The sequence below is a fragment of the Ovis aries genome, chromosome 2 (genome assembly GCF_016772045.2).
Source record: "Ovis aries strain OAR_USU_Benz2616 breed Rambouillet chromosome 2, ARS-UI_Ramb_v3.0, whole genome shotgun sequence".
In the NCBI taxonomy this organism is placed as follows: Eukaryota; Metazoa; Chordata; class Mammalia; order Artiodactyla; family Bovidae; genus Ovis; species Ovis aries.
This window is the reverse complement of record NC_056055.1, coordinates 175,627,378-175,640,744: the sequence shown is the minus strand read 5'-3', so window position 1 is coordinate 175,640,744 and position 13,367 is coordinate 175,627,378. Positions and strand designations below refer to the sequence as shown.

At 36.9% G+C, this 13,367-nt stretch overlaps 1 protein-coding gene across 2 annotated transcripts in view; it reads left to right on the top strand.

Annotated features, from left to right (window-relative positions):
* Positions 1-13,367, top strand: part of RAB3GAP1 (RAB3 GTPase activating protein catalytic subunit 1) — a 124,734-nt gene that overhangs the window by 73,507 nt on the left and 37,860 nt on the right. For both annotated transcript variants that reach the window (XM_027965014.3, XM_027965013.3), the window contains exons 8-11: positions 1,371-1,470; positions 5,279-5,360; positions 10,625-10,693; positions 12,333-12,406. In XM_027965014.3, the coding sequence (XP_027820815.2) occupies positions 1,371-1,470; positions 5,279-5,360; positions 10,625-10,693; positions 12,333-12,406 (325 nt within the window). The remainder of the gene's footprint in view (positions 1-1,370; positions 1,471-5,278; positions 5,361-10,624; positions 10,694-12,332; positions 12,407-13,367) is intronic.

Below are 13,367 nucleotides of genomic sequence, written 5' to 3'. Positions count from 1 at the left end.
CCCTCTAGACTGTCACAGAGCACTGGCTTTGGGTTTCCTGCATCATACAGCAAATTCCTACTGGTTAGCTATTGTACATTTGGTCATTTATATGTTTCAGCACTACTCTCTCAAGTCTTCCCACTGTGACCAAAATTCTGTTCTTTATGGCTGTCTCCTTTGCTGCTCTGTAAATAGGATCATCAGTACCATCTTTCTAGATTTCATATATATGCGTTAACATACAAAATCTGTCTTTCTGACTTCACTCTGTATAATAGGGTCTAGATTAATCCACCTCATTAGAACTGACTCATAGCTGAGTAATATTCCATTGTGTATATGTACCACAACTTCTGTATCCATTCATCTGTTGATGGACATCTAGGTTGCCTCCATATCCTAGCTATTGTACGTAGTACTGCAGTGAACATTGGGGTACCTGTGTCTTTTTCAGTTATGGTTTCCTGAGGGTGTATGCCCAGTAGTGGGATTGCTGGTTCGTATAGTAGTTTTATTCCTAGTTTTTTAAGGAATCTCTATACTGTTTTCTATAGTAGCTGTTATCAATTTGCATTCCTGCCAATGGTGCATGAGGGTTCCCTTTTCTCCACACCCTCTCCAGCATTTATTGTTTGTAGACTTTCTGATGATGGCCGTTCTGACTGGTGTAAGATGACACCTCATTGTGGTTTTGATGTGCGTTTCTCTAACAGTGTGTGATGGTGAGCATCTTCTCATGTGTTTGTTGGCCCTCTGTATGTCTTCTTTGGAGACATGTCTGTTTAGATATTCTGCCCAGGTTTTGACTGGATTGTTTCTTTTGCTGGTATTGAGCTGCATGAGCTGCTTGTATAGTTTGGGGATTAATCCTCTTTTAGTTGTATCCTTTGCTATTTTCTCCCATTCTGAGGGTTGTCTTTTCACCTTGCTTGTACTTTCCTTTATTGTACAAAAGCTGTTAAGTTTAATTTGGTCCCTTTTGTTTATTTTTGTTTTTATTTCCATTACTCTAGGAGGTGGGTCATGGAGGATCTTGCTATGATTCATGTCAAAGAGTTAAGCAGCTTTATTTTAATGTAATTTGTTCTCTGGCATTAATTTATCTCTTGAAGTTTTAGGCTGTGAGAATTTCCCCTATGAAAATGATTTCCTAAATTCTGCACCTTTGGCTCTAATAACTTCAGTGACTTAGTTTTCCTTTTTAATGGATAGAATGTCATACATACATTTTTTTATGGATGGTTTATGTGTGCCATATCTAACACTATAACCTGAAAATCCCCATGTCATAAAGGCAGTAATTCATCTATATCAGTAGTTTGAAATTTGTGTCTGGTATTACAAGGGTACTAACATTTCATGGTATTGTCTTTGCATTTACTTCTTAGGGATGTCCTTTAACTCCATTGCCTCCAGTTAATATTGCTATACGGTTTACCTATGTTCTTCAGGATTGGCAGCAGTATTTTTGGCCTCAGCAACCTCCGGGTGAGATAATTTAGAACTATATTCAGAAATTAAAAGTATTTAACAGTGTGTTTCAAGTGTTTGAAATATTTGTAACTCATTTTAAATGTATATAATATTGCTAATTTCATTGCCCTTATCACTTTTTTTGCTCTTGAAAATTGTAGGTTTTTCTAGAGACAACTCTAGAATTACCCTAGACAGTTACTCTAATTGTCAGTTACTCTCTGCTTGACAATCTGTGTTTGAAAAAAATATTATTTATAAAGCATTCCCTTGCTGTGGAACATTGTGTGCTGAAAATTAGTACGTAATGAATGATTAAAATGTCTGCTTTCAGAATATAAGAAGAGAAACCTCTCTCCTATGCTGAGAACAGACGTGCACAGAACCTTATAGAGAGTAGAGTTTGAAGAAGAGGGCTAAATAAGGAAAGCAGAAAAGGAAAAAAATGTATATATACACATATGCTAGGAAGAGCTGTAGAATATTTTACTTTAACTCGTGTTTTTATAAAAATTAATGAAAATCATTTTACCTACTTAGCCATTGATGTACGGATTCATTTCAGTTCAGTTCAGTCGCTCAGTCATGTCCGACTCTTTGTGACCCCATGAACTGGAGCATGCCAGGCCTCCCTGTCCATCACCAACTCCTGGAGTTCACTCAGACTCATGTCCATCGAGTCAGTGATGCCATCCAGCCATCTCATCCTCTGTCGTCCCCTTCTCCTTCTGCCGCCAATCCCTCCCAGCATCAGGGTCATTCCCAATGAGTCAACTCTTCGCATAAGGTGGCCAAAGTATTGGAGTTCCAGCTTTAGCATCAGTCTTTCCAAAGAACACCCAGGACTGATCTCCTTTAGAATGGACTGGTTGGATCTGCTTGCAGTCCAAGGGACTCTCAAGAGTCTTCTCCAATACCACAGTTCAAAAGCATCAATTCTTCGGCGCTCAGCTTTCTTCACAGTCTAATTCTCACATCCATACATGACGGCTGGAAAAACCATAGCCTTGGCTAGACTGACCTTTGTTGGCAAAGTAACGTCCCTGCTTTTGAATATGCTGTCTACGTTGGTCATAACTTTTCTTCTAAGGAGTAAGCGTCTTTTAATTTCATGGCTGCAGTCACCATCTGCAGTGATTTTGGAGCCCAAAAAAATAAAGTCTGACACTATTTCCACTGATTCATTTAGTAGTCATTAATTTTTAGCCTATAAATTTGTGTCTGCCAGGGACACAGATATAAACAGACATTACCTAAGTTTTAGGAAAGCTCAGCCTGGTGTACATTTAGCCTAAGTAAGTGAGGTTTAAGTTCCTGCATATTTTCTCTCACATATAAGTGTAATTATATTCAAGTATATCTAGTAAGAAATTTAGTATCAACTTATAAATCATAGAAGGATTTTATTAGCCTGAAAACATTTTTCATTCTACCTCCCTCAGAGAGAATTACATTATAATAAAATAATATTCTTTACTGTTTATTTTTGTTCCAAGTGGTTGGTTGGTTTTTATAAGATTGAAAATAGTAAATTGATAGTTTTAGGATGATGCTAAAGTTAATGTAGTACATTTAGCTTTTGGTGGTTATATTTACTACTACTATTTTATAATACCACTGAATAATTTGAAATTGTTAATGTCCGATAAGAGAACTGCATCTAAACTATAGCAGAGGGAAATTAAAGCTTAAACTGAGATTTATATTAGAAGACTCAAATGTTTGTTGTAGTAATTTTAGTTCTTAAACAATACCCACCAGACAGTTTATAGTTGGCTTCTAGTTTTGAAGTTTTCAGTTCCAGCCTTCCTTTTCCTTTTTTCAAAAGTCATTCTAATAATAGTCAGTTTTTAATGATATCCCCAGATAGCATGGTCTGTTGATGATCTAAGAAGTCCAAGAATCAGAATCTTAACATTATAATTCTGATTGCCAATAAGGCCTTTGTTAGTGTTCTGTTGCAAGTTTTTAAAAATGAGTATTAAAATATTAACTTCTTCCTCAGTGGGTTGAAAGTCACATAAATTTTTAATATTTTCCCTTTTAAAGGGAAGAGACTGAACATATAATATGGGCTAGACACTGTGCATTTTATGTACTGTTTCATGTAATTCTCATTTACTTATGAGACAAGTGGGGCTTCCCTCATAGCTCAGTTGGTAAAGAATCCACCTGCAATGCAGGAGACCGCGGTTTGATTCCTGGGTCAGGAAGATCACTGGAGAAGCAATAGGCTACCCACTCCAGTATTCTTGTGCTTCCCTTGTGACTCAGCTGGTAAAGAATCCACCTGCAATGTGGGAGACCTGGGTTTGATCCCTGGGTTGGGAAGATCCCCTGGAGAAGAGAAAGGCTACCCACTCCAGTATTCTGGCCTGGAGAATTCCATGGACTATACAGTCCATGAGGTTGCAAAGAGTCGGACATGACTGAATGACTTTCATTTCACTTCACTTCACTTCACTCTATGAGACAAGTATTATTTTTCTTAGAAAACAAAAGTAACTGACTCAAGGTGACATGGTCACCAAGTGCTGACGTTCACATTTAAATCCTGGTCAAACTCCAAGTCGCATCATCCTTGGATTCTACAATGTTGCTTTTCACCTTTTAATTTAATTAAAATTTTATACAGGTATAGTTCAGTAATAATTTTTAGCTTGCTAAGTTTTTTAAAAAAATATTTTCGACTGTGCTGGGTCTTGGTTGCTGCTCAGATTTTTCTCTGGTTGTGGCGAGGCAGGGCTCCTTTTTACTTGCGGTGCCTTCTCTTTTTGTGGCACACAGGCTTAGTTGCTCTGTGGCACGTGGGATCTTCCCAGATCAGGGATCAAACCAGTGCCTCCTGCACACTGGTAGGTGGATTCTTCACCACTGAGCCACCGTGGAAGCCCTGGCTCACTGATTTTAAACATGTGCTTATTATAAATTTTGAAGTTCTTTAATTCAGATTTTATAATAAAACTAGTTATTTTGATCTCTGTTGTAAGCATTCTTTAGTTGAAAAAATGGAATGAATTGATTTGAGAAAATTTACTGACTCAAGTAATTGAACCATATTTAATGCTAATTTTAATAATTTAGTTAGGGTGTAGGTATTTGTCCAGCATGATTTTAGTGTATCTGTAAGTGTTCATAACTTAACAGTAGACTTTAGTAATTCACAGTGTTGTGTGAATAATTAAAAACAACCATTTGTATTACTTTGAAGACAAATCTTTTTGACGTCTTTGAGAAGTGTTTATTCTCCAAGAGGGATGAAACTAATGGGTGATTTACCTTCTAAATTTTCCTCTAATCTCAGATACCATTCATAATGGAATGGAAATTCTTTTCTATGCTTCAGATACTTCCATGTACTGTCAGCTTAAAGTTTTATTAATGATGACTAATTTGGGCTATTCTGAAATTAGTAATAGCAAAACTGATGAATGTAGATTGATGATTAAATTTTTTAATACTTATTTAATTGTTCTTTTCGATAACATTAATCACATACCTAGAAAATCTTTTAAATTTACAAGAATAATATTCTCTTGAATAGTATGTAAGGACTGTTTCAGAAGGGTAAAATTTAGAATGCAGGCTTGAATACAGCACTTTACAAACAGGAATTAAATGTATCCTTTTACTATAACTTTCCTTGTTTTTTTACTCTAACATTCTTGGAAGAAGTCTAATATCTGACAGCTTGCTCTCTAACTTGCTGTGTCTTAATGTAGATGGTTTTAAATCTATAATCTCTCAAAAGGTTGACATAACTAAATTTAAATTCTTTATTTTCCGCTTTTGGCTAATCTTGTGGAAATTTTTTTTTCTTTAGATATAGATGCCCTTGTAGGAGGAGAGGTGGGAGGCCTGGAATTTGGCAAGTTACCGTTTGGTGCCTGTGAAGATCCCATTAGGTGTGACTTTCATGATATCATTTGAATTTTGGGACTTTAAAAATTCTATTTGATATTGATGTTACAGTGTTTTATAATACTGCAACCTCCTGGAATGAATGTAGTGCTGGAAATAGAGACCTACATGTAATAATCTGTCCATCTTTTTTTTTTTCCTCTGTAACTTAAGAAGTAAAAGAGGCTTTAAAGTAACATGTAAAACATATATAATACACTTCATGTATTCAGTTCAGTTCAGTTCAGTCGCTCAGTTGTGTCCGACTCTTTGCGACTCCATGAATTGCAGCACGCCAGGCCTCCCTGTCCGTCACCAACTCCTAGAGTTCACTCAGACTCATGTCCATCAAGTCAGTGATGCCATCCAGCCATCTCATCCTCTGTCGTCCCCTTCTCCTCCTGCCCCCAATCCCTCCCAGCATCAGAGACTTTTCCAATGAGTCAACTCTTCTCATGAGGTGGCCAAAGTACTGGAGTTTCAGCTTCAGCATCATTCCTTCCAAAGAACACCCAGGACTGATCTCCTTCCGAATGGACTGGTTGGATCTCCTTGCAGTCCAAGGGACTCTCAAGAGTCTTCTCCAACACCGCAGTTCAAAAGCATCAATTCTTCGGCACTCAGCCTTCTTCACAGTCCAACTCTCACATCCATACATGACTACTGGAAAAACCATAGCCTTGACTAGATGGACCTTTGTTGGCAAAGTAATGTCTCCTCATGTATTAAGTATATATTGATATAATACATCAATGTAATATAATATATAATATAAAGTAATATACAATAATCACATTAATACATTAATGTAATTAAGTGCATATTAATACACAATGTATAAGGAATCTCTTCCTTATAGAAGTGATTCTTGGCCTACTTTGGGTAAACATTTTAAATATTGAAAAGCACAGACATTGTCATATAACACAAATTTTCATGTGTCCATCACCCAGAGTTAACAATTTTTTGCATTTTTCCTGGCCACTTTTTCACAATTAAGACTTAAATAAGAGACACAAAGGTGACCTTATAGGTTACCCAATTGCTTTTCTAGAAGAGCTACTGAACTTAAAAAAAAGAATAAAAACAACTGTTTCACGAGAAAATGTAGGGGTTGGAAAACTTCATCACTGATAGCAAAATATTTGGAAAATATAAGCAGTGCTTATATAAAAACTATCTAATTTGTTAAACTATTTGGTTATTTTAAAATATATATATGTTCACATTTTGTCGTTCAGTTGCTAAATTGTGTCCTACTCTGCGACCTCATTGACTGCAGCACTCCAGGCTTCCCTGTCCTTCACTATGTCCTGGAGTTTGCTCAAATTCATCATGTTCATTAAGTCAGTGATGCTATCTAGCCATCTCATTCTCGGCTACCCTCTTCTCCTTTTGCCTTCTTTAATACTCTCACTTAAATGTAGAAATAATAATACTTCTAACTTAAAATCACTTAAGGGAGACAGTAAAGTGGATATCTTTTAAAAATTGATATTTATTATATGTGCCAGACACTGTGCTAAGAGGAAGATCCTGAAGTAAGTAAAACTGACAGATTCTTCCTTCTCGGCATTTGTAGTCTAATTAAATAAAATAGATGAACTAATCACCTAAGTAAACTTAGAATTATAAATCATGGAATAATTTGAAGGAAAAGTATAGAAAGTATTGACAGTAAAATGAGTGACTAGTTTAGATTTGTATGCCATCAGTAAAGTTTTCTCAAGGAAAAGGGTATTTACTCTGAGTCTCAATTAGGGAAGAATTTAGCCAGGCAGAGAATGAGAGAACGACCATTCCAGGTGCAGGGAAGAGCCTGTGCAAAGCACCTTAATGCGGGAAAGAGCTTGGGAAGTCTACTGAAGGAACTGAAAGGTGGCTGTCACGGCTAGAATGCAGTGAGCAAGCAAGAAACGCTGCGGGGGTGGATACAGATACAACTGTGGCTCCAGTGGGGTCGTTTATTTGAATTTTACTTAGAGAAGATTTTAGGGGGAGAGCAATAAACTGATCTGATAGAAGTGTGAAGGTTTTAATTATTAAATATTTCTTCCAAATCTATATCGTGATGAGGAGTCAGTCAGCAAAGGAACAAGTGATTGAAGGACACAGAAATAAGTTGAGGCTAAGATGGTGCGTGTGGCACACAATTTAAATCAGACTGATTAGCAAATATTGTGGGCACGGTGCTTTTGAAAAGGCATCTTTAATAGTGAAAGAGGAAATGAAGAGCCTTTTTCATTATCTTGTCTCATTGTCAAAGAAATTTTTCTATAGTTAGAGGGAGAGGAGAGGACTTAATCATAAAAGCTTAGGAATTGAATTTGAGGTTCATACTTTAAAAAATTCAGTAGTGTATAGTTTTAAATTTCAAATCATTCTAATCATTTAAACAATATGATATCACGTATTATTTGTGGTCATTTTTTACCTTAATTTTATTATGAATAATAAATTCATGTTCAGTGCAAAAAAAATGTAAAAATGGGCAAAAACCCTATGTTTAGTAGTCACATTGTCTAGTTGTAAACTGTAATAGTCAACTCTAATTCAAGCAAAAAATCAGTTTATTGGATAGATACTTAGTAACTCAAATGTTTAATTGGGACCATTGTAGAACCAGGCTCAGAAAATAGCCTTGAGCCAAGCCTGCCTAGTTGTCTGGTTCATAACCCGGGTTACACTGCATTGTTTTGGAGTCCTGGCCCACTGTGAATTCCTAACTGTGCTTACAGATTCAGATTCTCAGACTGCAGTTGCCAGTTAGTCAAGCATCACCGAAGAGCAGAGAAATGAAGTAATTGACCCTTTTGACTTCTGTATTCTCTAAACATAACAAGTGAGATCAGAATCTAGACAGGAGGAAAAAAAATCACTAAATTTATAATCACCTACTCACAGGTGATCATGGACAACAGCTTGCTATAAGTGCTTCCAGCCATTTTTCATATGAATTAAGTGTGTATATGTACGTGTTTATGTGTATATATGCAGCCGATCCCCCCAACACCACCCTCAAGTTGACTTGCTAGGAGAACTTGTAGGACTCAACATATAGCTGTGCTCATGCTTATTTACTAAGCAAAAGGATATGGTGCAAAAATCAGCAAAGGGAAAAGGCATATGGGGTGAGGTCCAGAGCAAATGAAGGACAAACTTCATCTTCCCATGTAGTCACACAGGACACATTTAATTCCCGCAGCAATGAATTGTGACAGTATGTGTGAAAGGCTGTCTACCAGGGAAGCTCACTAGAGGCGCAGCACTTAGAAGTTTTAATCAGAGACTGGTCGTGTAGGCTCCCTCTGGCTAGCATGTACCAGAAGAAAACCAGATGTTTCCATCAACCACGTTTTTGGCACAGGTAATTTAGGCACAAGGAATGATAAGAACCCTCCTGAAATTCAAGTTCCCAGATGCCAAACCAGGGACTAGCCTTGCAAGTAATCCTTTCTCAGTGTTAGGCCTGGTATGGTAACTCTTTTCTGCAGTATTTTTATTTATTTTATAAATGTATGTCATCATACATTTTTTTGTGGCTTGTTATTCTGCAATTTAATTTTCATCTATAAAAAGAGGTCAGCGAACTATGACCTGTGGACCAAATCTGACCAGTGGCCTGTTTTTATATATATAATGAGCTAAATCACCATAGTTTAACGGGCTAAACTCTGGATGGTGAAACTGCAGCCCAAAAGATGTCCCTACAGTTAGCCCATGAATGTGCCTGGAATCTGTATGCACCGTGGATGGTCTTCACGGGGTTAGGTCTTGTTCATCCCATGCCCTTCCCAACACGCACCCCTTCTGATGCAATGGAGCTTAGGGATCCGCTCAGCCTCCAGCAGAGCCTGCACCAGATTTCCAGCAGATCTGCTCAGAATTTGATGCCTCTTAGCCAATCTACCCTTCATGGGTCTCCACCAGGGAAAGCCACCCCAAGCACACCAAAGGCTCAGGGGGTGAAGTCTCAACCCAAGAAAATTAGAGCGGAAATCATGCTCCCTAACCTCATGAGACAGTGAGACTTCCCCTCCCAGATCTCCTTCATAAGGAAGACTGGTGACGGTCAACCTCAAGGTCAAGCTGCACCAATGCCTCCTGATGATGGACCCCGAGAGCCTTAGAGAGCAGCTGTCCCCAACCTTTCTGGCACCAGAAATGGCGGTCATGGAAGACCAGGGTGGGGAATGGTTTCAGGATGATTCAAGCACATGACATTTATTATGTACTTTATTTCTATTATTATTATTACCTCAGATTCCTGGGTTGGGAAGATCCCTTGGAGAAGGGAATGGCAACCTACTCCAGTTTTCTTTCCTGGGAAATCCTGTGGACAGAGGAGCCTGGCGGGCTACAGTCCATGGGGTCACAAAGAGACACGACTTAGTGACTAAACAACAACAATAAGGGACTAAAAGTGGTTTTACATTGTTGAGGGTTTTAAAAGAAAAAAACAAGAATATAGCAAACAATTGATACGTGGCCCATAAAAAGCACAAAATACTTCCCAGAGGGTCCTTTGTAGAAAAAGTATGCCAATCCCTAAACTATATAAAAATGATATTTTCAAAATTGAGATATAACAACGTACCATAAAAGTCACAATTTTAAAGTATACACTTTAGTGTTCTTAGGGTTCAGAGTTGTGCAACCATCATTAGTATCTAATTCCACAACATTTTCATTACCCCAAAAAGAAACCCCTCGCCTCTTAACTATCACCACCCCTACCCCACCTCTCACCCCCACCATCCCAGTCTCCCTAGAGCCTCTGGCTCTAGACTGATATTAATGTACTTTTTGCCTATATGGATTTTCCTTTTCTGGACATTTCATATAGGTTGGATTATACCATATGGGACCTTTTGTATCTGGCATTTTCACTTAGCATCTTTTAGAGGTTGATCCACATTGTAGCGTGAATCAGTGTATCATTGCTTTTTGTGGCCATATAATACACTGTTCTATGGAATAGTGCTGCATTTTACTTAACTCATCAACTGACAAACATTTCGTTTACTTATACTTTTTGATTATTATGTATAGCATGGTTTTTTCTTGCAGACATTAATATAAATATGCCATCATTTGCTAAACCAGGTGCTTGCAGTTTTATTATATTACAAATCATGAACATTTTTAGCATACTTTTTGGGGTATATTTCCAGTTATTTACTGAGAATACAATTCTAGAAGTAGAATTGTTGAATCAGAGTATATATACATTATTAAAGCTTCATATATATTGCATGTTTTGTTTCAGTGAACTCCATTTAGCAACTACATGGCCTCACCTGACTGAAGGTATCATTGTGGATAATGATGTTTATTCGTAAGTATGTTAAAAATAGTACATTGAGAGTCACAGATTCCAAAAGACTAAACTAAATGCCCAGTGGGTTAGCAATTTTTCTTTGAATCAATTTCTGATATGGTTGTTTACTTTTGTTTTTAAAGATCAGTTTTTAGACTGGCTGATGTATATTAGAAATGTGTTTTAAGCTGTAGACTTTGGAGACAGGATCCTTAGTTCCAGGGTGGTGAGCAGTGTGAATCTTACTTGGGCTTAGCAAAGATGTCTCTAGTTAGTTTGGGAGTCAGTGCATAATTCTGTTGGACTTTTTGTAGCTGGTAAGAACATTTGATAAGGACTTTTAAGAGATGATGGTCATTAAGATACATAGGGAGAACATTTGATCATTCAGTGCCATAAATAACAAAACATCCATATCATATACTCCTGTGCAATGGAAAAATTGCACAGGAAAAAATTGAAAATTCAGTAAGATGAGGGCAGGGATCCCTTTATTAGCACATAATCTGGCTAGAATAGTGGCTGAGTAAAGCTTCAAGACCACTGGACTAAACAGCATGGCTTCCAAGAACTCCAGGAGGAGAACAAAGTTTTGAAAACAGATGAGCTCGTTGGTATCACTGAGCTAGTTGGTGTAATGGAACAATTGAACAGAAGAACCTGATCGCTGGGGTGGGGAATGATCTCAGTCCTTTATTCTGCCTTGATTAGGTCAAAACCTGGACTGAACAATTTCCCTTGCATTATGTCATTTAATTTCCACTAAAACCTTAGAGGGAAAGAATGTGTCTGTCATAAATATGAAGAAACCCCCCCCCCAAAAAAAAAAATTGCAGCGAGCCCTATCCCAGAAGAATGTGGGGAAAGAGGAATGTAATTTTGGTATCTTCTCATGCTTGATGCAAAACAGTGAGAAATAGGACACTTTAAAAAAAATAGTTAAAATAAATGTGTTCTATTTTCTGATGGTAAAAGTAACACAGGCTTTTAAAATCAGATAATTTAGATGGGTATAAAGAAGAAAGATTACCCACAATTCTGTTACTTAAAAAATAACCAGTTAGCATTTAAGGGTATTTCTTTTTAAAGTATAAATTTATGTATTAATTTGCTTTATTCATAAATACAGTTATTCATTAAATAGATGTAGATCTGTGTTGTCAATTTGTAAAGTACTGCATAATATCCCGTTAAGCGAATGCAGCATAATCTGTTTAACTGAGAAAATGGGGTACTTGATCTTGTGCAAATTTTTATAGTTTTCTTTTTATTAATAAATACTGTAATAAAAAACAGATTAGGATTATTGTACATTTTTGCTTGTTTCTCATTTTGTTTTATTTATTTCTAAAATATTCTCATTAGGTTATCATTATATGTTACCTGATCAGAATCATTTTTATGCTTTTTGATTAGTTTGTTCTGATTTTGGTTTTTCCTTTTGTACTTTTTTGTCTTAAGAATTTTGTCTTAAGGTTTTATTTTTAAAAACTCATCTAAATGGTCTTCTGCATGTGAATAGCAATAAGTTTAAGGGAGGCAAAATGGATTGCTTGTCCTTCTATATAATGTTTTCATTAAGACTGCATTTTGATAAATTTATGAACTTTGCAGATTGCTGTAAGTAGGATCTTGTGTTTATCATTTTGCATTTTAGTGATTTGGATCCTATGCAGGCTCCCCATTGGTCTGTTAGAGTTCGAAAAGCTGATAATCCTCAGTGTTTACTAGGTAAGATATTTATGTTCCTTTCCCGAAATACCACGTATTTGTCTATTCTCCAGATCAGGAACATTGGATGTATTCTTTATACTTTATTTCACCTATCTGAAAATTTTTTTCAAGTTTTTTACATTGTGACCTCCTCAGTTAACATCATTAAAAATTAATCTTTGTCAACAGCAGTGACTCCTTCTGGTTATTCTTAAAAAATACTGGCAGACTTTCTTGTCATTTAGTTTTAACCAGTCTACACCTCAAAATTCTCTGATGTTTTCCCAGGATCTGAGTTTTATTTTCCTAATGCTTTATGTCACTTCGTTTTTTCCTTCTGTGGCATACTCTGCTTCTTCCATTCTGGTTAGTGGAACCCCTTTTTGTCTTTTGTTATCCCTATATGCTTGCAGTATATGACAAGGATGAACACTGAATTTTATGATCTTATTAGAGCCTTTCTGTAGGGCTCTGTACTGTATCTGCAGATATATTTTCTGATAGAGGAAAAGAGGTGTAAATAATCTTGTATATGTCATAGGGATATTTGAAGTGAAATAACAGTATGTGAAAGTGAAAGTCACTCAGTCGTGTGTGACTCTTTGCAACCCCATGGTCTATACAGTCCATTGAATTCACCAGGCCAATACTGGAGTGGGTAGCCTTTCCCTTCTCCAGAGAATCTTCCCAACCCAGGGATCGAACCCAGGTCTCCTGCATTGCAAGCAGATTCTTTTCCAGCTGAGCCACAAGGGAAGCCCAAGACTTCTGGAATGGGTAGCCTATCCCTTCTCCAGCAGATCTTCCTGACCCAGGGATCAAACCAGGGTCTCCTGCATTGCAGGCAGATTCTTTACCAACTGAGCTATCAGGGAAACCCTGATATAACATTATAGAAATGTATTTGTATAACATTTAAAACATAGAACATTTCTGTAACATTATAGAAATGTTATAACATTATAAAAATACTTTTAAA